Below are 26,655 nucleotides of genomic sequence, written 5' to 3'. Positions count from 1 at the left end.
TGATAAAATATTTTCTTTTCAAAAAAGTCAAGCCTCATTGAGTCAATTATTCTCCTTGCTAGACTGCACTTAATTGATCAATTAATTAACTTTAAGTGATTTCTGGAGCGCAGAGCATTTTCCTTTATTTGTGTCTCAATTTGTTGTTCAGCCTAGCCAGCTGTTTTGCTCAGCAGCTCCAATGTCACGATCTTTGTATTGACCACCATCCGACAAATTTATTATATATTGTATTTAGCGCCAGATATATACAGTTTGAGATTAATCTCCAGCTGTATTTATATATAAGTTTGTGCGGGCGGTGTTAACCTGATGAGAAATTCTTCCATCATCTTTGAGAATCCCGCAGCCCATTCCGAGTGCTGCTTGGGTGATTCTGCCATCTCCTTGGAGATTCTATCTGCAAGGTTTTCTTCCCATGACCAAGACGGAGCACTGCTCTCAGGTGGAGCGTCCTTGTCTAAGCAGGAGTCGCACACCCCGGAGCTGCCAACCCGCATGCTCTTCTTGTTACACTTCGTGTAATCATAATAGGTTTTGGTTGGTGGTTTAGACATGCTGAATAAACCCCGTACCAGACTACTAATCAGCGCTTTCACCCTTAAAACTAGGTAGAGAAAGACTGTGATAGATGACGGAAGTAAAGGTAAATTCGGAGTCACCTGGCTGGATTATTTTGTAATATATTAAAAAATAAATTAAAAATAAATCATAAATATAAACACCAGCCGTATTGCAACCATTGAACACCCAACTGTAATTTAGCTGATATGTTGGGGTTGTCTCTGTTGCTTCCTTTAATTTTCTTCAGGATCTTTATCACAGATATCCCTTGAAAATATAAATACAAGTTGGAATAATGAAAGTACAGGAGATCCATTTCAGCAGAAATCAATTACCAAACTTCACCAGTAGAGGGAGCTTCCATCTAAAGGAAGAATTTCCTTCCCCTGAACTAACTGGCTGTCTCAGTGAGGGGAGGAGTATACCCCCCTCTATCTAAGTTTGGCGCCTGAATATGCACTGTAAGATGGCCGCAACTGAAAAATCATACTGACATGTTCGCTTTCATTAGGTAGCCTCAGGCCGGGAGAAGCCCGTTCGTACTGCCCCTCAGCCTTGTTACACCGCTGAGGACTTTTCAGTGCTGTGCGCCGCGCAGTCTATACAGCGAAGCCGCTTGCTCCCGTTCTTATGCGGCGCTGAACTTCTGATAGCGCAGAGCGCCTCGCTGCCCGTGGAGTGTCCCGTTCTCAGCAGCGCAGCACAGCTCTATTCTGGCCGCCGCCCGCGCTCCCCGCTGCGGTGCTTCAGATTCTGGCCGCTCTGTAGAGCGGTTCTATGCTGAGAAAGCGCTACTAATAACAGACTGATTAGGGTAATGGAAGGGGATTTTACGGCTGACTCTCCCCCATGCATAAAGGCTCTGTGTACACTTACAGAGCAGGCTGCTGTGGATCTCCTGGAGATACAGGTCCCTTCAGAAGGGATCTTTGTCTCTCAAAATGTTTGTAGCTTTGTCCTCCTTTTCTTTAGGTGGACGCAGCCCTTGTATAAGCCTCTGACTTCTTTATTTAAGTATTTCTTCAAGGAGCAGTAGCTCCCACGTTCTGCACTGCAAGCCTTGGCTGTAGTTATAAAAAAAACTGTGACAATGCCTTTTTAGTGACAAGACCCCTTTCTCTAAGGCCCTTATACAACCAGTACTCACTGTTTTCTGAGGAGAGATGCAGATCCCCTTTAGTAGGGATCATTGGCCCTCATTCCGAGTTGATCGCTCGCAAGGCGATTTTAGCAGAGTTACACACGCTAAGCCGCCACCTACTGGGAGTGAATCTTAGCATCTTAAAATTGCGACCGATGTATTCGCAATATTGCGAGCACAAACTACTTAGCAGTTTTAGAGTAGCTCCAGACTTACTCTGCCTGTGCGATCAGTTCAGTGCTTGTCGTTCCTGGTTTGACGTCACAAACACACCCAGCGTTCGCCCAACCACTCCCCTGTTTCTCCGGCCACTCCTGCGTTTTTTCCGGAAACGGTAGCGTTTTCAGCCACACGCCCATAAAACGCTGTGTTTCCGCCCAGTAACACCCATTTCCTGTCAATCACATTACGTTCGCCGGAGCGATGAGAAAGCCGTGAGTAAAAATACTTTCTTCATAGCAAAGATACTTGGCGCAGTCGTAGTGCGAATATTGCGCATGCGCACTAAGCGGAATTTCACTGCGATGCGATGAAAAATACCGAGCGAACAACTCGGAATGAGGGCCCTTGTCTCTCTAATGTTAAGACTTTGTCCCCCTTTTCATTAGGTTGACGCAGCCTCATTTTTCTTTGTAATGGAGCAGGAGCTCCTTCAGTACCTGTTTCCTCCTAGGCACAATTTTCCAAACTGAGGGAGGAGGGATGTGAAGGGGGAGGAACCAGCTGTGCAGACAATGCTAATTTTAGATTGTGCCACACCTCCGGTTGCAAGCTTCACACCCCCTACTGTATAGGACTCCAGTGTCCCCTAGTGGATGAAAGAGAAAGGGAGTTTTATTTGGAAAAAAAAAAAAGTGGTATCAGAATAGCTCTTTGGCCCATCATATATGTAACAACAAGGAGATTTCATCAGTTACCATACTGATACATGCCCACGCATGTATGTCTAGACAGATAGCTCCTTGGTAGTACCCGGTCGGGGGTGGGGGAGGCCAACACAAATTTGAAACGATAGTAAGAAAAGAAAAAAAAAACTAATGGGAAGGAGAGAAAGGGAAAATAAGATTTTAAACCTACCGGTAAATCTTTTTCTGCTAGTCCGTAGAGGATGCTGGGGACTCCGTAAGGACCATGGGGTATAGACTGGCTCCGCAGGAGACATGGGCACTATAAAGGACTTTAGATGGGTATGCACTGGCTCCTCCCTTTATGCCCCTCTTTCAGACCTCAGCTAGAGAACTGTGCCCAGAGGAGACGGACAGTACTAGGAAAGGATTTTTGTTAATCTAAGGGCAAGATTCATACCAGCCCACACCATCCACACCGTATAACCTGGAATATACGCAACCAGTTAACAGTATGAACAAAAACAGCATCAGCCAAAGACTGATCTCAACTGTAACATAACCCTTATGTAAGCAATAACTATATACAAGCCTTGCAGAAATACGTCCGCACTGGGACGGGCGCCCAGCATCCTCTACGGACTAGGAGAAAAAGATTTACCGGTAGGTTTAAAATCGTATTTTCACTTACGTCCTAGAGGATGCTGGGGACTCCGTAAGGACCATGGGGATTATACCAAAGCTCCAGACCGGGCGGGAGAGTGCGGATGACTCTGCAGCACCGATTGAGCAAACATGAGGTCCTCATCAGCCAGGGTATCAAACTTGTAGAATTTTGCAAAAGTATTTGAACCCGACCAAGTCGCCGCTCGGCAAAGCTGTAATGCCGAGACGCCTCGGGCAGCCGCCCAAGAAGAGCCCACCTTCCTAGTGGAATGGGCCTTTACCGAATTTGGTAACGGCAATCCAGCCGTAGAATGAGCCTGCTGAATCGTGTTACAGATCCAGCGAGCAATAGTCTGCTTAGAAGCAGGAGCGCCAACCTTGTTGGCTGCATACAAGATAAACAGTGCTTCTGTTTTCCTAACCCGAGCCATCCTGGCTACATACATTTTTAAGGCCCTGACTACATCAAGGGACTTGGAATCCTCCAAGTCATCCGTAGCCACAGGTACCACAATAGTTGGGTTCATATGAAACGATGAAACCACTTTAGGCAAAAATTGAGGACGAGTCCTTAATTCCACTCTATCCACATGGAAAATCAGATAGGGGCTTTTGTGAGACAAAGCCGCCAATTCGGACACCCGCCTTGCAGATGCCAAGGCCAACAACATGACCACCTTCCAAGTGAGAAATTTTAATTCAACCATTTGAAGAGGTTCAAACCAGTGAGATTTTAGGAACTGTAACACCACGTTAAGGTCCCATGGTGCCACTGCAGGCACAAAAGGAGGCTGTATGTGCAGCACTCCCTTTACAAAAGTTTGGACTTCTGGGAGAGAAGCCAATTCCTTCTGAAAGAAAATTGATAGGGCCGAAATCTGTACCTTAATGGAGCCTAATTTTAGGCCCATATCCACTCCTGTCTGTAGAAAGTGGAGAAAACGGCCCAGATGGAATTCCTCAGTAGGAGCATTCTTGGCTTCACACCAAGATACATACTTTCTCCAGATACGGTAATAATGTTTCGCCGTCACCTCTTTCCTAGCCTTTATCAGAGTAGGGATGACTTCTTCCGGAATGCCTTTCCCAGGTAGGATTCGGTGTTCAACCGCCATGCCGTCAAACGTAACCGCGGTAAGTCTTGGAACACGCAGGGTCCCTGTTGCAACAGGTCCTCTCTGAGAGGAAGAGGCCACGGATCTTCTGTGAGCATTTCCTGAAGATCTGAATACCAGGCCCTTCGAGGCCAATCTGGAACAACGAGTATTGTCTGCACGCTTTTTCGTCTTATGATTCTCAATATCTTTGAGATGAGTGGAAGAGGAGGGAACACATAGACCGACTGAAACACCCACGGTGTCACCAGGGTGTCTACTGCTACTGCCTGAGGGTCCCTTGACCTGGCACAATACCTCTGAAGCTTCTTGTTGAGGCGTGACGCCATCACGTCTATTTGAGGAAGTCCCCAAAGACTTGTTATCTCTGCAAAAACTTCTTGATGAAGTCCCCACTCTCCTGGATGGAGATCGTGTCTGCTTAGGAAGTCTGCTTCCCAGTTGTCCACTCTCGGAATGAAGACTGCTGCCAAAGCGCTTATGTGATTTTCCGCCCAGCGAAGAATCCTGGTGGCTTCTGCCATTGCCGCTCTGCTCCTTGTACCGCCTTGGCGGTTTACATGAGCCCCGGCTGTGACGTTGTCTGATTGAATCAGAACCGGTAGGTCGCGAAGAAGATTCTCCGCTTGACGTAGGCTGTTGTATATGGCCCTCAATTCCAGTACGTTGATGTGTAGACAAGCCTCCTGGCTTGACCATAGTCCCTGAAAGTTTTTTCCTTGTGTGACTGCTCCTCATCCTCGGAGGCTCGTGACCGTGGTCACCAGAACCCAGTCCTGAATGCCGAACCTGCGACCCTCTTGAAGGTGAGCACTCTGCAGCCACCACAGGAGAGACACCCTGGCCCTGGGGGCAGGCTTATTTTCTGATGAATTTGAAGATGGGACCCGGACCACTTGTCCAGAAGGTCCCACTGAAACGTCCTCGCATGAAACCTGACGAAGGGGATGGCCTCGTAGGTCGCCACCATTTTCCCCAGTAATCGAGTGCATTGATGGACTGACACTCTTTTCGGTTTTAACAGGTCTCTGACCATGTTCTGGAGTTCCTGGGCTTTTTCCATTGGGAGAAAAACCCTCTTTTGTTCCGTGTCCAGAATCATGCCTAAGAAAGATAGCCGAGTTGTTGGAACCAACTGTGACTTTGGTAGATTCAGAATCCAGCCATGTTGCTGCAGCACTCTCAGGGAGAGCGCCACGTTTTTCAGCAACTGATCTCTCGATCTCGCTTTTATCAGGAGATCGTCCAAGTACGGGATAATTGTGACTCCCTGCCGGCGCAGGAGCACCATCATTTCCGCCATTACCTTGGTGAAAATCCTCGGGGCCGTGAATAGCCCAAACGGCAACATCTGAAACTGGTAATGACAGTCCCGTACAGCGAATCTCAGGTACGCCTGATGAGGGGAATATATGGGGACATGAAGGTATGCGTCCTTTATGTCCAGTGACACCATAAAATCCCCCCCTTTCAGGCTAGAGATAACTGCCCGGAGCGATTCAATCTTGAATTTTATCTTTTTTAAGTACAGGTTTAGGGATTTTAAATTTAGAATGGGTCTGACCGAGCCATCCGGTTTCGGGACCACAAATAGGGTTGAATAGTACCCCTTTCCCTGTTGAACTAGGGGAACCTCGACAACCACTTGTTGTTGACACAGTTTTTGAATTGCAGCTAGAACTATCTCCCTTTCTGGGGAAGAAGCTGGTAAAGCCGATTTGAAAAACCGGCGAGGCACGTCTTCGAATTCCAGCTTGTAACCTTGGGATACAATTTCCATTGCCCAAGGATCCACGTCTGACTGAACCCAGACGTGGCTGAAGAGTCGAAGACGTGCCCCCACCGGCGCAGACTCCCTCAGTGGAGCCCCAGCGTCATGCGGTGGATTTAGTAGAAGCCGGGGAGGACTTCTGCTCCTGGGAACTAGCCGTAGCAGGCAGTCTTTTCCCTCTACCCTTACCTCTGGCGAGGAAGGAAGAGCCCCGACCTCTTCTGGACTTATGCGACCGAAAGGACTGCATCTGATATTGCGGCGTTTTCTTTTGCTGTGGGGAAACATAAGGTAAAAAAAGTAGATTTACCTGCGGTAAATGTGCAAACCAGGTCCGCGATACCTTCCCCAAATAAATCCTCACCTTTGTAAGGCAAAACTTCCATATGCCTCTTTGAGTCGGCATCACCCGTCCATTGGCGGGTCCACAGGGCTCGCCTAGCAGAAATCGCCATGGCGTTGGCTCTCGAACCTAGCAGACCAACGTCTCTCTGAGCGTCTCTCATATATAAGACTGCGTCTTTAATGTGACCTAAGGTCAATAAAATGGTATCCCTATCCAGGGTATCAATGTCAGCTGACAAAGTATCCGTCCAAGCTGCAACAGCGCTACAAACCCAAGCCGACGCTATTGCCGGTCTGAGCAAGGCACCCGTATGTGTATAAATTGATTTTAAGGTAATTTCCTGTCTGCGATCAGCAGGATCCTTGAGGGCTGCCGTATCTGGAGACAGTAGCGCCACCTTTTTGGACAAGCGCGTCAACGCCTTGTCCACCCTGGGTGAGGATTCCCACCGTAACCTGTCCTTCGCAGGGAAAGGATACGCCATAAGAATTCTCTTGGGAATCTGCAGTTTCTTGTCTGGAGTTTCCCAAGCCTTTTCAAATAACTCGTTCAGCTCATGAGATGGGGGAAATGTTACCTCAGGTTTCTTTTCCTTAAACATGTGTACCCTCGTGTCAGGGACAGAGGGGTCATCTGTGATATGTAAAACATCCTTTATTGCAATAATCATATAATGAATACTTTTGGCCACCCTTGGGTGTAACCTTGCATCATCGTAGTCGACACTGGAGTCAGAATCTCTGTCGGTATCAGTGTCTGCTACTTGGGACAGGGGACGTTTCTGAAACACAGTCAAAGCCATGGATTGACTCCCTGTTCTATCCCTGGACTCTGCTTTGTCCAATCTCTGATGTAATAAAGGCACATTTGCATTTAAAACATTCAACATATCCAACCAATCAGGTGTTGGCGTTGCTGACAGAGACACCACAATCATCTGCTCCACCTCCTCCTTAGATGAGCCTTCCGCTTCAGACATGCCGACACACGCGTACCGACACCCCCACACACTCAGGGATATATTTATATGGAGACAGTTCCCCAATAAGGTCCTTTGGAGAGACAGAGAGAGAGTATGCCAGCACACACCCAGCGCCACCTGACACTGGAAACAAAATTCCCAGTTAAAACAGCGCTTTTATATAAATATATATATATATATATACACTCACTGCGCCAATTAAAAGTGCCCCCCCCTCCCTTCTTTTTTGCCCTCTGTCACCGTCAGCAGGGGAGAGTCCGGGGAGCCAGCTACTCTGCAGTGTGCTGTGGAGAAAATGGCGCTGGTTAGTGCTGGAGGATCAAGCTCCGCCCCCTCAGTGGCGGGCTTCGGTCCCGCTCAAATTTCCAATACTGGCGGGGGATTATTTAATATACTGCCTCCGCAGCATATATATATGTTAGCCAGTCCTTAGAGGTTTATTATTGTTGCCCAGGGCACCCTCCCTGCGCCCTGCACCCTTCAGTGCCCGCTGTGTGTGTGTGTGTGTGTGTGTGTGTGTGTGTGTGTGTGTGTGTGTGTGGAGCAATGGCGCATTACCTCAGAGAAGATCTGAAGTCTTCTGCCGCCTTTGAAGTCTTCTCTCTTCTTATACTCACCCGGCTTCTATCTTCCGGCTCTGTGAGGAGGACGGTGGCGCGGCTCCGGGACGAACGGCGAGGGTGAGACCTGCGTTCCGACCCTCTGGAGCTAATGGTGTCCAGTAGCCTAAGAAGCAGAGCCTATCATTTAAGTAGGTCTGCTTCTCTCCCCTCAGTCCCACGATGCAGGGAGCCTGTTGCCAGCAGTGCTCCTTGAAAATAAAAAACCTAACAAAAGTCTTTTTCAGAGAAACTCAGGAGAGCTCCCCTGTAGTGCACCCAGTCTCCTCTGGGCACAGGATCTAACTGAGGTCTGGAGGAGGGGCATAGAGGGAGGAGCCAGTGCACACCCATCTAAAGTGCTTTTTAGTGCCCATGTCTCCTGCGGAGCCCGTCTATACCCCATGGTCCTTACGGAGTCCCCAGCATCCTCTAGGACGTAAGAGAAACATGAAAAACATTGGAAATATTAAAACAATACGACCGCGCTTATGGTGGTTGTTGGCTGTCCGGATCCTCTTCCTCTTGATGTGGTGACGACGTCCTGGGCTGCTGTGGAGTGCGTTGACTCGGCCTTGGTGGCTGTGCTGGTGTAGATGTTGCGGCCGGTGTTGGTGGTGGAGGCATCTGGTAGGTGTGGTACATCCCTGTATATCCTTGGTACAGCTGTGACTGTCCATACCAGGATTGTGGTGGAGCCAGGGCAGGAGGCGTCAGTGTTGCTTGTGGTGGCGGATGTGGTGGTTGACCAGCGTGTTGATGAGCTAGCTCTGGGAGCTTATCGTAGATCATCGGTAGCGTTGTTGCGATGACCTGGTGGCTGGCTGCGGAATGTCGTTGGCTCTCCGACATGTTCTGAATGCTGTGTGCCTGGCATGCAGTGTTATCCACCAGCCGGTTGATGGATGTGACCAGAACGTGAAAGATGTCCATAGTTTACCGGTGATCTTCCTGCCTGGTCTTTCTCGTTTCTGCCGTGCTATCGGCAAGAGCCTTCTGCATGTCAACCATACTGGTTGCCATCTTCTCCATTGTCTTCTCAATGGCGTCCAGTCTGGAATCAACGACAACCGTATAATTCTCCTGGCGGGCACTCATCTCTGCTGCCAGGGTGTTTACCCTCTGAACATTTGAGGGGTCCAGCCCTTGCTGAATGTCTGCCACCAATTGCATTTGTGCAGCTGAAAAGAACATTAGACATTAGAATACACATTCATACAAATGTTTGAAGGTTCACAATTTGTTATATAATTACTTACACAGGGATGTAGAAACAGCGGGCTGCTGGCACTTCCACCTCGTCGTCAGACTCATCCTGTAAGAGATCCGGCCTGAAGTAGGGACCAATCCCTGACGCAAATCTGCTGCTGGTCCGTGGCACCTCTGTTTGCAAAAGAAAAAACACAACAATAAAGTTAATAAAGTTAATAACCTATACAAAAATAGTGACCGCCTACACCCAAAAAAAAACAAAAAAAAAAAACCTTCTCCATCCTGTGGTGCCGCTGCTCCAGGAGCTTCACTGGTCCTCAATTCTGGAGACTTTTCTTGGGTATGGCTGGATGCGTCTGCACGGCTGTCATCAAACCCTAGCAAAGTCTTGTCCGTTAACCCTGTCGACTCAAACAGTACAGGGGATGGGTCCACAAGGGTAGTGTCTTCTTGAGGCTCTTGTGTCACAGTCCCAGAGCTCCTCTAGAGATCACCAGCTGGTGATGCCCTGCGCGCAGGTGATGTAGTTTGGCGCCCAGCTGGTGGTGTGGTCGCAGACGATGTCTGGCACGCAGGTGACTTTCTGCGCGCTGCTGATGTCTGGCGCGCAGGTGATGGTCTGCGCGCTGACGATGTCTGGCGCGCAGGTGATGGTCTGCACGCTGTTGATGCTTGCTGCGCAGGTGAAGGTCCGCGCGCTGCTGATGCCTGCTGCGCAGGTGATGGTCCGCGCGCTGGCGATGTCCTCTGGGCAGGCGTGTCTAGGGGAAAGAACACATATATTAGCAAATAAAAACAAAAATGTTTAGTACAGCTCATCTGAATGTATTCTTACCATCACCCCTCCTTTTGCACTGCTTTTCTCCCTCCGTCTTCTGGGCGGTTCTTCTTCCTCCTTGGGAAAGCCAGCAGGACAGCTGGAGTCCACACCTCCGCGAACTCCTTGGACCATGACAGGGTTCATGCGCCTTTTTATAACTTCCTCCCAGGGAAGCCACTTCAAATTGAGAGCCGGACCACCTCCCTTAGCTGTCTCATGTCGGCGCTGAATCCCCATCTTTTTCTTGGTCTGTCTATGGCAATCACTGTACTGCTTCATGTAGTTTCTGGTGCTCCGGCGGTTTCCAGATACTGCAGTGACTTGTCTCGCGATGGCATCCCAGATATTTCGCTTTGTCTTTGCTGCTGTGGTCTGTGCCCTTGGTCCATACAGAACGTCGTAGGACCTGTCGACGCCATCCACTAGGGCACAGTTTTCCGCCTCTATGTATCTGGGTCCACGCGGATTCTTCCGTCCTGTGTCTTCACCAGAGGCTTCCTCCCCCGACTGATCCTCTGGCTGGCTTCTTGCCTTTAGGGATAAAAAAACATGCAATTAATACTAACACAATGATCTGTATGTCCCTGGGAGTGTGTCAGTATCCCTGGCATTGCGCAAAGATACCTGTAGGTGTGCCTGGCAGTGCGCAAACTAGCCCATGGGTGTGTCAAGTTGGATGCTATTGTGTCTGTAGGTGTTGTCAGTAATTACCTGTCTAGGCCTTTTCTTTTTCTTTCTCCTTTCCTTTTGGTCTCTTGATGACCGCGGCTGATCGCTGGATGCCTGTTCGGTCATCTGCTCCTCCTGGGTCGGCTCCCACTCCTCGTTGCTGGCCAGGGAAAATTCTTCTGAGGGGTGAGGAGAAGGAGGGGGGGGGGAGGGGGGGATCGGTGGCGCTTGTCCCTGGACATCCCTGATGTAAAAATAAAAAGTATTTTTACAAATTTACCCCACATTACATAATTACATGCAACCCCACATGTCATGCTGCTGGGACCACAGTGCCCAAACACACATTCGCACATAAAAAACCATGCCCAAACTGGCAAAAAGCAAGTAAATGTGCCAGCAGCATGACATGTTGGGGTGCAGCAGTGCTGAAGCATGACCAAACTTAAAAAAAAACCATGAAAAAACTACCAAAAAGCTATTAGAGACACCCCAACATGACATGCTGCTGGGACCCCAGTGCTCAAGCAGGACCAAACACACATATATAATAAAATAAAAATAAAACAATTGCAAAACCTCACCCAAACAAGCCAATAAATGCATCCCTGCACCCCAACATGTCATGCTGGTAGTACACCAGTGCTAAAGAATGACCCAAAAAACATGTCTTGCAAATAAAATGGCACCACATGTACACCTCATGGCACAAAACAAACATGCAAAACCTCACCCAAACAATCCAAAAAGCCAGTAAATGCATCACTGCACCCCAATAGTTCATGCTGGTAGTACACCAGTGCTAAAGCATGAACTAAAAAACATGTTTAGCAAATACAAGTGGACCACATGTACACCTCATGACACAAAACAAACATGCAAAACCTCACCCAAACAAGCCAAAAAGCCAGTAAATGCATCCCTGCACCCCAACATGTCATGCTGGTAGTACACCAGTGCTAAAGCATAACCCAAAAAAAAACATTTTATGAAAATAAAAACGTGAAAAACTAACCCCAAACACAAAACTCAAAAAAAATACATGCAGCGATACAAGCAGGACCTGCAGCAATACAAACAGGACATATATACACATACCTGCACACATATACATATCCCAAACGCCCCAAAGCAATGCCACATGTACACCTCATGGCACCCCCCCACCACCCAAACATTACATACTGCACTCATACCTCATCCAAAACAGTAGCCAAGCACTCAGAACAACACCCATACACTACACAAACACCTACATGCAACGCCAGACCACATGTGGTACTTACCAACAAATGTAGAAATCGCTCCAAAAACGACTCTCCTCCGCGGTAACAGGTCTTCTGTCTGTCCTGGATTAAAGTCTGCTGGGTGTACAAACGATACCACAGCAAAAAAACAACCAATTTGCTCGCTCTGCAGCACCTCCACTCTGCAGGTTCACAAAATGGCTGCTGAGCACGCAGCAAACAAGCCCTATATAGAACTCCAAATGGCGGGAAGTCGAATCCAGGCCGCCCACTATTCGACGATTTGTCCGTTTTTTGACAGGGGTAGTGTCGAATCCGTTATGAATTGAATATGTCGAATTCATGGTCCCGGGTGGAGGGTTTCGGCTGTCGAATAGTGTTGAATCCAAAAACGGTCGAAATTACGCCGGAATTCGACCGCAATTGATTATACCCCTACATACACCAATTTAGAAATATTTAACAAGAATCAAAATAAATTAAGAGTGACACAATAAATTAGTGCTACTATAGCCAATTCACATTTGTATTTATATTCAACATATGTGAGGTCTCTTGTGCCCATTATAATATCGTTCTTATGGTATAATGATTTAGATAATAAAACTAGAAATGAATAGTTGCAACTCTGTAAGATCTAATACATTTCAACAACAAACCATTGTTAATTTCATTAAGTGAAGCAATCTACATTACCCAGAATAAACTCATAAATTTAGTGAAAATAATAAGTATTATTAACTCACATTACAACTTTGTCTGATAATTTTATATTGATATATCAATCCCATTAGAAAATGCTGAATGGTGGATCCATGTGTCAATCTAAATGAGTGACCAATTGAAGGCTGAGACTGGCTACTTAGCTTCCCTCAACCCGGAATTCGGGTTGCCTACGACTAAGCCATGTTGCGAAATGATCGTTAGGCATACACGTGCAAACGTGTTTGTTATTTTATGAGCTAACCACAGTTGAAATGTTTATTTAAAACACTTAATAATCACAATAATTATATACACTAAATACACCAATTTAGATATATTCAACAAGAATCAAAATAAATTAAGAGTGACACAATAAATTAGTGCTACTATATCCAGTTCACATTTGTATTTATATTCAACATATGTGAGGTCTCTTGTGTCCATTATAATATCGTTCTTATGGTATAATGATTAGATAATAAAACTAAATAAATAATAGTAGTATTAGCATAAAGAATGAGGAATTAAAATAACTCACATTAAAACTTTGGCTGTTCATTTTATATTGATATGTCAATCCCATTAGAAAATGTTGAATGGTGGATCCATGTGTCAATCAAAATGAGTGACCAATTGAAGGCTGAGACTGGCTACTTAGCTTCGGGGGCGCGCATTTACCCATATTTTTTGCTAGTGGAAAAGGGTCCCCCCGCAAAAACCCTGATCAAGTGACCCGTGAATCCTACACGGCTCCCGTTTACACTGTATGGAAGGGCGGCGCTGGGAGATCATGTGACCGCCCAGCGCCGCCCCTGCTGTGTCACTAGCAGCGTCACCAACCCGGCAATATGCCGGGTTGGTGAGCGCAGTGGGAAAGGGGGCTGAGCACGGGCCGCAACCGGGTAGTACCCGTCTCAGGCTCCCGGCTGCGACCCGTGCTCAGTAGGTGGAAAAGGGGTATAAGCCATGTTGCGAAATGATCGTTAGGCATACACGTGCAAACGTGTTTGTTGTTTTATGAGCTAACCACTGTTGAAATGTTTATTTAAATGTGTGTATTGCTGTGACTACCTTATGAGCGTTGAACACCCTGATAACTATAGCCGAAATATAAGGCCGGAGACAGCGCCTATCAGTACTATCTAACTACGAGTGGGTGTCCTGGGTTACGGGAGCCTCGGCTAGCGTGTTAGCGCTGAGACGCGCTGCTATTGACCACTATCTAATACATACAAGCCGAAGACGGCATCATAACAGTATACAGCCAAGCAGGGTAGTTCCTGGACGGGAGCCGCGACTGCTATAGGAACACTGAGATGCGCCTTACTTACATTACATATGGATGCTTGCTTTAATGATTAGATCTGGGATCTGTGAAGTAAAATCAACCTCACCATTACATCAGTCAACTTAAAAAAGGTCTATGTCTCACCCTTATCAATATATGTGAATACTAATGTGATTAGACAGATTTAATTACATTCACTCTACTGGCTGGAATGTAATCATTATCCTGACAATTGCGTGTAAATAGTGAATTATATTATAATAACAGTAGGAAGTATTCACATATTTAGATGGGGATCCATCATATACTATTATAGCAATAGACATTTTGGAGCAGCATCACTTAGATCAGTGTTTTTCAACCAGTGTGCCGTGGCACACTAGTGTGCCCTGAGCAGTCTTCAGGTGTGCCGCCATAGAAGCAGAGCCAGGTCCATCAGTGTTTTGCCGCTACTGATGCCCTGGAACGATTAATACTGATGGGTTTAGAGGTTGCAGAGCCAGTTCTAATTTTGGGCCCGGGCAGTGTTGGGCCCTTTTGGCTTTCTCTGATGTGGCTCAGGCATTACCTATAGAGAAGCTGCGACATGACATCCTAGGACATGTAACTGCACCATGCATCACCATTATATTTGAGTGTGCCATGGCAATATTTAAATCTTGTTCAGTGTGCCGCGAGTTGTAAAAGGTTGAAAATCTCTGACTTAGATACAGGTGCTATATCTTATAGATACCAATAGCGACGTCAGATCAATCATACTGTGATAACTACAATAAGCGGCCTTGAACCCTGACACAAATTGACTATAATAACTGTTTTTAACTGTGATATATTGCTCCTGTTTGGAGAGTGTATATTAAGGAACAGAGCCACACTGCAGCCTATAGCAGTTGAACTATTAGTACCGTCATTATTGCAATAGTATTATAGCCAGTAAAAGATTAATCACCCTTATTAATATGTGCAAACACAAATGTGAATAGACGAATCTTGTTATATTTACTTTACTGGCTGGTATTCAACATATATGATGATAATTGCCTGTAGACAGCCAATGATATCAAAAGAACAATAAGAAGTATTCACATATTTGGATGGAGATCTATCACATATTATTATAGCAATTGACATTCTGGAGCAGCATCATTTATATACAGGTGCTTTATCTTACAGATACCTATAGCAACGTCAGGTCACCCACACTGTGTTAATTACTATAAGCGGCCTTGAACCCTGATACAAACGGACTATACTAATAGTTTCCAATTGTGATATATTGCTCCGTTTTGGAGATTGCACATTAAGGAACAGAGCCATACTGCAGCATATAGCAGCTGAACTAGAAATTACAGCACTGTCATTATTGCAATGCTACAATAGCCAGTAAAAGATTAATCCCAAGTGTCTGGGATGAGTTTATCAGGAGGCATTGATATGATTTAGAATATTCAGATTTCATTCAATTAAAATATGAAGGTGCACACTTGTGCAGTGATGCGCACACTGCCAGCACCATGAAAATATATTTATTCTTGGTAATTCATAGGAGACCTAAATACATAAGAATATCCACCTAATTCAAGTCTCAGACATTCAAAATTGCTGGAGCTGTGTAGCAATAATTTCATTACAATACTGTTGATACTTGAAATAGAGTACAATCACTGCAACAGTGGGTTAGCATTTTAATTCACCTTTAATTAGTTCACACACCCCTTTTTTCACGTACACTATATTTCGCAAACCTTTTTAACATGTAATTAATAAAAGCTATATTTTATAATTCGTGGTCATCTATCCAAAAATATATTTGACTATAAGTATTTGAGCATAATTGTCCGTGTGTGCCCGCTATAGTGAATACTTCCTTTCTCCTGGGTTCATGATACACAACTTTATTCCTGGAGCACCTCCCAAATTGATATATATATATATATATATATATATATATATATATATATATCAACAATGTGTCCGGCACTAGGAATGTAGTGTTACCTTGACCCGACCCGGTGCCCTCGCAAAAAGAAAGATGCAGGCAACGTTTCAATCTTATTTAGATTAGATTAGGTAACCTGATGAAACTCTAAATAAGATTGAAACGTTGTTGCAGACGTGGTTGTCGCTTGTCTTGATTTTTCTTCCAAGCCCTGAGTGCCGCGCCGTCGCCTGCCTATATATATATACATATATATATATATTAAGAAAAATATTATTACTGCGCCACATGTGGTATAGATCAGATATGTTGTGTAAAAATGGCAAAATAATAGGACACTCCCCTGTGCTGCTAGTGGGGCGTCAGCTGGGTCCCTCAATAAAAACAGGGGTGGTAATTCCCTGTAGAAATGGGGGGATGACGGATATATAGCGACCACCGGTGTCAATCAATGAGGTAAAATTGCCAATAATAAATATAATAAAACAATTTATTACCATAAAAATGAGACATAAAAATAAGACATAAAGAATGGGACAAAAATACAATCACAGCTGAACTAAACCACTTAAAAGAAGGATATATAAAACTACAATAAGATCAAGTAAAAAGATTTTTCCTTATCTGGGCATCAGGTTAGTACAGGTCTTCCAACGCGTTTCGTCACTTAGACTTCATCACAGGGCTAGGGTGGAATGGGACTAGCTGACTATATATAGTAGTAACAATTAGGGATCAATTGTGACATCACTTCCTGTTTAGGAATTAGCTATTATTAACAGCACTTTAGAAACAGGTTACCCTAGCCCTGTGAAGTCTAAGTGACGAAACGCGTTGGAAGACCTGTACTTACCTCATGCTCAGATAAGGAAAAATCTTTTTACTTGATCTTATTGTAGTTTTATATATCCTTCTTTTAAGTGTTTTAGTTCAGCTGTGATTGTATTTTTGTCCCATTTTTTATGTCTCATTTTTATATCCCTCATCCCCCCATTTCTCATATATATATATATATCTATATATACATACACCAAACACATATATATATATATATATATATATATATATACACACACACACCAAATATATATATATAATATGTAACACTGGGGGTAATTCCAAGTTGATCGCAGCAGGAATTCTGTTAGCAATTGGGCAAAACCATGTGCACTGCAGGGGAGGCAGATATAACATGTGCAGAGAGAGTTAGATTTGGGTGTGGTGTGTTCAATCTGCAATCTAATTTGCAGTGTAAAAATAAAGCAGCCAGTATTTACCCTGCACAGAAATAAAATAACCCACCAAAATCTAACTCTCTCTGCAAATGTTATATCTGCCACACCTGCAGTGCACATGGTTTTGCCCAACTGCTAAAAAATTTCCTGCTGCGATCAACTTGGAATTACCCCCACTAAACGGGAAAAGACATAGGCAGTTTATTTACGAGAACATTTATAAAAACAATAGGTGTCTGTGCGACCCTTTCTATTTTTTCTAAACAGAAATCAAGTAGTGTATTGGTTTAATTATTCTTTTTCATCTTATTGTTAAGTTTGTCATTTCCTGTCACCCATGATCCGCCACTTTTCTCCACACTTTACTTTATATAAATTATCTACAATCTGAAGATTACAGGTTGAGTCTCTCATATTTTAATTCTAATACCGAAATATTCCCAAAACCAATTATTTTGAGTGTCGACATATCATGACACTGACATCATGTGACTGGCAAACAGCGTTCCCAAGACTGCCCATCACATATTATGCTGCTTGCTGTCCCCGACGGGCTCCGTCCAGGCTGTCCAATGCTCACCCCATGCCTCACTAGTATGGGATGATGGCACTACTCTGTCTGATGGCAATAGGTACAATTGTTTTGTCAATTTAGATGAGTTTTAAAATCCTAAAAAAAAACTACTGACCATGTGACTTCTCGCTGATTTTATTACTACTACTAGCATGTCTACTCAGTTTGCATTATATTTCTCATCTGCATTAAATGCCATGGACAATCAAGAGGGGAGAAGGAGAAGAGGAAGGGGAGAAGCATGGATCCTGCTAAGGTAGGGATCAGAAGATCCCTCCCCAGCGATGCTCTTTCCATAGGCGACAATGGCTACCACCATCTTCAGATAAATTAGGCAAGACTGCAGTGCCATTGACAAATATGGGAATTGCAGTCTTCAGCATTAGTTTGGTTATTGCAGGAGATACCTCCTTCTTTAAGCTATTCTTAAATAGGCCCGATATTAAACTATTCCTAAACCAATGCTTCATAAATAGACTACTTGGTCTTATACTGTTCACAGTTTAAATAAAATTAAATCTCAGACCGACTCCAAATAACACCCCTTTCACATGGCACATATAACCCGGTATCAACCTGGTATATTGCCTGGTCGACACGGGTCGCTGTGCTGTGTGAAAGGCGTCAATGACAAATTAACGGGTCGCCTGATCTGGTAATTCAACCCGGGAATAAAGAAGCGTTATTCACGGGTCAGGTACAGTGTGAATGGGTTCCCGGGTCGATGCGACCCGGGACCCGTTCACAGCATAGGCGGCGTGGAAATGATCTCATCTCCCAGCGCCGCCTCCGCACCCGACCCCCATGCTAGCTCTGCCTCAGCCCCCGATGGCAACCCGACCGAAGCCAGTCTGAAAGGGTCCAATGCCGGTTCGCACACGGGAAGGACCCATTTCCAATTCCTGGGTGCGATCTGGCATTGCAATGTGAAAGCGGTATAAATCAGTTCTTCAAGTAAATCTATGGGGGGAATTCAAATGTTTGAAAAGTCGGTTGGGTGTCTGTTGTTCAATTGAAACAATTGAATATCCCCTTGTGTTTCTTAACTTCCGTCCTCTCTCACAGCTCATTTTTCAGGATTTCTTTAATGATACACAGTTGACTTATTTGAAAAGCCCAAAACATGAGCCCCTGGAGGTGTGTGAGGAGTGGTGTTGGAAAGCTAAACACTCAATCAGCCATGTTATTTAATTATGCAAGCAAGTGGAGACGTTGTCCATAGCTACCAATCAGCTTCAACCTCAGTTATTAGAAACTACTTGAAAAGTGCTAGCTGGACACAGGCTGGTTGCTATGGGAATCTTCTCCACTCTTTAGAACAGTGGGGGTAATTCCAAGTTGATCGCAGCAGGAAATTTTTTTAGCAGTTGGGCAAAACTATGTGCACTGCAGGGGGGGGGGGGGGCAGATATAACATGTGCAGAGAGAGTTAGATTTGGGTGGGGTGTGTTCAATCTGCAATCTAATTTGCAGTGTAAAAACAAAGCAGCCAGTATTTACCCTGCACAGAAACAAAATAACCCACCCAAATCTAACTCTCTCTGCACATGTTATATCTGCCTCCCCTGCAGTGCACATGGTTTTGCCCAACTGCTAACAAAATTCCTGCTGCGATCAACTTGGAATTACCCCCAGTGATGGGCATCACGTGACCCTCAGAGCATTCACTTGCAGTCTCCAACTCCTTCCTGTTTCCTCATCACATTTGTCTGTTGTTTGCTTGTAATTCTTGTAAGTATAAGGCCTACTTATATGTTATTACAGATAGATTTCACTTTTACTGATGAAATGTATTAATTTAACTTCGTTAATAAGATTAAGAGTATTGTGTGGCCCTTTTGAAGGTTAGTGAGCCGTCAATGAGGGCATTAGAGTGTAGCAGGTTGCTTTAGAAGGTTTGATACATTTCCCCCTGAAAATGTAGACATGATTGGAATGGGAATTTATAACTTACTTGTCTAATACATAAGAGACATTCCTGTTGTGGCAGAGGTTTGGCAGCTTCACAAGGAGTCTAATGGGATGGAAAAGGAATTAACATTAAGAAAAACAGCCTAACAGTTTGATTAACTATATAATTTATTCCTTTGAATTGCCATGTTTTCACCCTAACCTTCTTAGAGAGCAATTAACCATCTATAACAGCGGTGGCCAACCTGTGGCTCTTGAGCCGCATGTGGCTCTTTCTTTATTCAAATGTGGCTCCCAACACTCTAAATCATGTGACCACAACAGATACAGAAACCGCTGCACTCCAGCCAGACACGCAGCAGCACTACAGGGACTGAAAACTGAAGGAGTCAGATACTAGAGGTGAGACACCCACAAGCAAACAGAGGACACATTAGGGACTGCTGCAATGGCACGAGTTGATGGGGGGGCTGTTGTGATACATGAGGGTGTGCTAGAGTGACACATGGCAGAGCTGGCTGGAAAGACACAGGAAGGTCCTGGCAGGAGTGATGTGGGAGGGTGCTGGAAGTAGTGACAAATGGGAGATATGGCTGGAGTGACATAGGAGGGTGGTAGCAGGAGTGACACATGGGAGCACTGGCTGGAGTGACATATGAGTGTAGTAGCAGGAGTGACACATGGGGGAGCTGGCTGGAGTGATATAGGAGGGTGGTAGCAGGAGTGACACATTCGGGAGCTGGCTGGAGTGACAGGAGGGTGCTGGAAGTAGTGACACATGGGAGAGCTAGCATGAGTGACACGGGGGAGCTGGCTGGAGTGACACATGAGAGAGCTGGCTGGAGTGATATAGGAGGGTGGTAGCAGGAGTGACACATTCGGGAGCTGGCTGGAGTGACAGGAGGGTGCTGGAAGTAGTGACACATGGGAGAGCTAGCATGAGTGACACGGGGGAGCTGGCTGGAGTGACACATGAGAGAGCTGGCTGGAGTGATATAGGAGGGTGGTAGCAGGAGTGACACATGGGAGCACTGGCTGGAGTGACATATGAGTGTAGTAGCAGGAGTGACACATGGGGGAGCTGGCTGGAGTGATATAGGAGGGTGGTAGCAGGAGTGACACATTCGGGAGCTGGCTGGAGTGACAGGAGGGTGCTGGAAGTAGTGACACATGGGAGAGCTAGCATGAGTGACACGGGGGAGCTGGCTGGAGTGACACATGAGAGAGCTGGCTGGAGTGATATAGGAGGGTGGTAGCAGGAGTGACACATTCGGGAGCTGGCTGGAGTGACAGGAGGGTGCTGGAAGTAGTGACACATGGGAGAGCTAGCATGAGTGACACGGGGGAGCTGGCTGGAGTGACACATGGGAGAGCTGGCTGGAGTGATATAGGAGGGTGGTAGCAGGAGTGACACATTCGGGAGCTGGCTGGAGTGACATAGCTGGGTCTTGGCAGTAGTGACACATGGGAGACCTGGCTGGAGTGACACAGCAGGGTCTTAGCAGTAGTGACACATGGGAGAGCTGGCTGGAGTGACACAGGGGAGCTGGCTGGAGTGACATAAGAGGGTGGTAGCAGGAGTGACACATGGAAGAGCTGACTGGAGTGACAGTAGGGTGTTGGCTGGAGTAACACATGGGAGAGCTAGCATGAGTGACACGGGGGAGCTGGCTGGAGTGACAGGAGGGTGTTGGCTGGAGTGACACATGGGGGAGCTGGCTGGAGTGACACAGCAGGGTCTTGGCAGTAGTGACACATGGGTGAGCTGGCTGGAGTGACACGGGGAAGCTGGCTGGAGTGACATAGGAGGGTGGTAGCAGGAGTGACACATTGAAGAGTTGACTGGAGTGACAGGAGGGTGTTGGCTGGAGTAACACATGGGAGAGCTAGCATGAGTGACATAGGGGAGCTGGCTGGAGTGACACATGGGAGAGCTGGCTGGAGTGATATAGGAGGGTGGTAGCAGGAGTGACACATTCGGGAGCTGGCTGGAGTGACACAGCTGGGTCTTGGCAGTAGTGACACATGGGAGACCTGGCTGGAGTGACACAGCAGGGTCTTAGCAGTAGTGACACATGGGGAGAGCTGGCTGGAGTGACACAGGGGAGCTGGCTGGAGCGACATAGGAGGGTGGTAGCAGGAGTGACACATGGAAGAGCTGACTGGAGTGACAGGAGGGTGTTGGCTGGAGTAACACATGGGAGAACTAGCATGAGTGACACGGGGGAGCTGGCTGGAGTGACAGGAGGGTGTTGGCTGGAGAGACACATGGGGGAGCTGGCTGGAGTGACACAGCAGGGCCTTAGCAGTAGTGACACATGGGAGAGCTGGCTGGAGTGACACGGGGGAGCTGGCTGGAGTGACATAGGAGGGTGGTAGCAAGAGTGACACATGGAAGAGATAACTGGAGTGACAGGAGGGTGTTGGCTGGAGTAACACATGGGAGAGCTAGCATGAGTGACACGGGGAGCTGGCTGGAGTGACAGGAGGGTGTTGGTTGGAGTGACACATGGGGGAGCTGGCTGGAGTGACACAGCAGGGTCTTGGCAGTAGTGACACATGGGAGAGCTGGCTGGAGTGACACGGGGGAGCTGAAGTTTATTATGTGAATCTGGCTTTTTCAATTATATTTTGTGAAAGTGGCTTTTTCAATGGATCTGGCTTTAAAAAATTAATTTTATGTCGTTCTGGCCTTTTCAATGTATTTTATACCAGGGGTGTAGTTTAGCAGGCACAAGGCCACATTCCATTTTTGCATGCGCGCCATCGGCTCGATGTCGGCTCTTTGATGTACCTAACAAGATTTTTTGGCTCTTTGTCACTGACTGGTTGGCCACCCCTGATCTATAACATCATAAGCAAGTATTATATATAAGGCTATGTACGCATCGAGAACGATATCGCAATGACACAATGGGGGTAATCAAGACCTGTTCGCCAGCAAGCGATTTTTGCACTGCTGCGATCAGATAGACGCCGCCCACAGGGGAGTGTATTTTAGCTGTACAAGTGTGCGATCGCATGTGTAGCAGAGCTGTACAAACAGATTTTGTGCAGTCTCTGCACAGCGCAGGATTTACTCAGCCGCTGCGAACACTTCAGCCTGTCCGGGACCGCAATTGACGTCAGACACCCTCCCTGCAAACGCATGGACACGTATGCGTTTTTCCAGACACTCCCTGAAAATGGTCAGTTGATACACAGAAACGCCTTCTTCCTCTGAATCTCCTTGCGAACGCCCGCTCAAATAGTTACTTCGCACAAACCCATCACTGAGCGGCGATCCGCTTTGTACCCGCGCGACGTGCATGTGCAGTTTAGACCTGATCGCCCGCTGTACGAAAACGCAGCCTGACGATCAGGTCTGAATTACCCTCAATATCGTTTGCAATGCGACCTGACAACAGCAAGTACATACAGACTTGCCGTTGTCGGGAGCGACGCCGGGGGGGAGGGGCGGGTGCCAGGCTGCATTCGGCAGGAGCACGCATAGTCAGCGACATTGTGCACACTGGATAATCTAACTCTCTCTGCACATGTTATATCTGCCCCCCCTGCAGTGCACATGGTTTTGCCCAACTGCTAACAAAGTTCCTGCTGCGATCAACTCAGAATTACCCCCAATATCGTGAACGTTGTGTCCGGATCGGGCACATCGTTCCTATATTGTTCTGGTGTGTACACACCTTTAGATTCATATACACAAGATACAATGTAATTTTACAGACAAGAAACACAAATTGATGGAATAACTGTTCCCATGGCCAGCAGAAGAAGGTGAAGTGTTGGAGGTGTAGAGGACCTTCAATGCGGGCAAATGTAGGCTCCAGCTGGAACAAGAAGGGATGGCTCACTTTATGAGGGCTGTTATGGCCATTAATAAGGAAAGGGTTTATTATAAGACAGTGATTAGAACTTTGGAGCGTTTAGTTATGCCTACAAAGTTTGATAAACTTTATGACACTGCATGAAATGTTTACCTTACACGATAAAATTGAAGCATTTATCCCCTTGTGCTCCCCATAATCCAACAAAAGTCTTGCGGGCCTTTTAACTACTAGGTGAGCTCAAGGTTATAGGTGCCCAGAATTGGTTGCCATGGGCAACATCGCCAGTTCTAAAAACCTCCCACCTTAGTCAATTTACTCCACAGAATTAAAACAGAGACAAACTCCAGAGTTAACAATTCCAGTTGTGGAATAATACATTGCAGTTCAAAAGCCAAAATATAACAGAGAAAAATAAAGATCAGGCATGGTTGAGCAAGAGATATATATATATATATATATATATATATATATATATATATAAAAAAAAAAAATATATATATATATATATATATATATATATATATATATATATAGTTGAGTCTCGTACTATTGGGTATTGGGTAGAGAGTGAAAACAATTATGCAAATGTTTCTTGATATCAGAAGACAATGGGCAGAATTCAATTATCATGCCTGCGTGGCAGTGATATTCAATTGTGTCACTTTATCATGCTGATCGCACCTATAGAGGTCGGGGGTGCTTGCCGAAATGCAGACATCGACAACCATGGCACCCGAACTGAGCTACATTTGAATAGCTTTGTTTGGGTGCCATCTACTGGCTGCCGTCAGAAAACATTTGAATTCCGCCCAAAGAGTCAATAAACCCTTGCCATAAATAAAAATAATTTTCTATACTAGCTTCCTTATGTAATGTAGCTTCCAGTCAGTCAAAGCAGTAGACATACATTACTTTGCATGAAATAATGCCATATTGGGGGGGTCCCTGTGAATACACATATGTAAAATAAATTTTCTCACACCTGCAGACACTATCAATAATGATTTCTTGCTGTCATACAATAATCTTATATATGGAGAGGAAATACCAGGAATCAACCACTCAGCCAATAATTGGAGATACTCCCATTATACTCGTTTCTCCAAAAATGAGAAACGAGAGGACAATCCCGCAAGCAATGGAAAAAAGTGGCCTCTAAGCTATTACATTTTGGACATGCACCTGTGTCAGAGAGACCAATGCGTAATCTGCAATGTGGGGAGAAGTAACCATTGTGGAAGATTCTAAAACATTTCACGATACATATTGGAGGAGAGGGTTTAAAGTTGTTCTATCATGATATTGGGAAACATCTGTAACCAAGAGGACAGGCCTCTAGGTGATTTGAGATGATTAAACGATGTGTGTAAAAAGTAATAGTGATGGGAAATTGCCCCCTGCGAGCCTGCGTCTGTGATATATATCATACTCTTCCACAATGGACTATTATCCTCAGAGGTTGTTGAGAGGTGACATCAACCAGCGTCATGATAAAAGAAATACCCTTAGGGACACATGCAGTAAATGGGAAAAATAAAGAGTGATGATTATTCAAACCCCATGCTATGCCTTGTAAAATGCCGAACCCCCCCACCACCATCACCACCACGCTGACATTAAGAGGGGATTATTTGTGATATCAGCTGAAAGTTACTGCTTATGCATATGTAAAAGAGAAAGTAAATGTTGTTGAGGAAGAAACAACTGGTCAATATGAGAATCAGTGTTAAAATCAGGGTGATGGATCCCATCATGCATGAGGTGGAACTGCCATTGGTGCAGCAGGTGCATTGCAACCGGAGCCCCTGATGACTAATGGCCCCACTGATGCCCAGACCAGCAAAGAGTTATTCCCTGCCCCCCTCACCCTACAGACCATTTTGAGCAATGTCAGATGATTGGCCCAGAGCAGAGAGCAGGGTGGACCCCACTGCCTGAGAGACCTGCCCCTTACCTTAGGGCTGCAGGGCTGACCATGTGTGTGCCAGACTGATAGAGGAGTCCTTCCACCAATCAGCGCTGATGATCACAGCCACATACTGATGTAACGGACACTGTCAGTGTCTACCTGACTGAGTGCCAAACTTGGGATGCCCATGTGCGAGGACCTCTGTCAAAGACAGAGCAGAGGCCACTGTGTTCCTGCCCCCACCAAGGTACATGACCCTGTTCTCTGCACCGCGCAGAGTCCTGTCATCACTCTGTCTCTTCCTGTCACCCTCTGCCTCCATATGCCTTCTAGTGTTACCCTCTACCTCCCCTTGCCTTTCATTGTCACCTTCTGTCTCTCTATGTTAACCTCTGCCTCCACTTGCCTTACATTGTCACCCTCTGCCTGCATATTATGAATTTGGGTTGGAGGATGAGGGCCCAAATTATATTTTGCACCTGGGCCCACAACTCACAAGTTCTGCCACTGAATTACGCATATAGGGGGTAATTCCAAGTTGATCGCAGCAGGATTCTTGTTAGCAATTGGGCAAAACCATGTGCAGTGCAGGGGGAGGCAGATATAACATGTGCAGAGAGAGTTAGATTTGGATGGGGTGTGTTCAATCTGCAATCTAAATTGCAGTGTAATAATAAAGCAGCCAGTATTTACCCTGCACAGAAATAAAATAACCCACCCAAATCTAACTGTCTCTGCAAATGTTATATCTGCCCCCCCTGCAGTGCACATGGTTTTGCCCAATTGCTATCAAAAATCCTGCTGCGATCAACTTGGAATTACCCCCCCAGCACAGAATACTAGCATGGCGATAAAGTTTTATATTTGTCAAATTGATACCCCCATTTGCCAGAGTCTGTTGTAATTTTACGAAACAAAGTCTGGGTTTTTTATTTTGCCATATGAATTCACGAAAGGTGGTACTGATGAGCTTTATGAGTCCTGTGTGGACAATAGGATAGGTAAAGTCTGGAGAAGATATAAGAGCTTAGGGAATGTTAACATTTTAATTAAAGGAAGTTTGCCTAAATACAGGTTGAGTATCCCTTATCCAAAAAGCTTGGGACCAGAAGTATTTTGGATATCGTATTTTTCCGTATTTTGGAATAATTGCATACCATAATGAGGTATCATGGCGATGGGACCCAAGTCTAAGCACAGAATGCATTTATGTTTCATATACACCTTGTACACACAGCCTGAAGGTATTTTTAGCCAATATTTTCAATATCTTTGTGCATTAAATAA

General features: G+C 45.7%; 1 protein-coding gene across 3 annotated transcripts in view; it reads right to left on the bottom strand.

The window, feature by feature from the left end:
* LOC135012671 (signal transducer and activator of transcription 2-like) overlaps positions 1-26,655 on the bottom strand; it is a 381,651-nt gene that overhangs the window by 172,890 nt on the left and 182,106 nt on the right. For 2 of the 3 annotated variants that reach the window (XM_063952570.1, XM_063952574.1), the window contains one exon: positions 19,673-19,732. The exons of the other annotated variant lie outside the window; for it this stretch is intronic. In XM_063952570.1, coding sequence (XP_063808640.1) covers positions 19,673-19,732 — 60 coding nt within the window. The remainder of the gene's footprint in view (positions 1-19,672; positions 19,733-26,655) is intronic. 3 annotated transcript variants of the gene reach the window in all.

Source organism: Pseudophryne corroboree, chromosome 2, assembly GCF_028390025.1.
Source record: "Pseudophryne corroboree isolate aPseCor3 chromosome 2, aPseCor3.hap2, whole genome shotgun sequence".
NCBI lineage: Eukaryota > Metazoa > Chordata > Amphibia > Anura > Myobatrachidae > Pseudophryne > Pseudophryne corroboree.
This window is presented reverse-complemented; position numbering and strand designations above follow the sequence as displayed.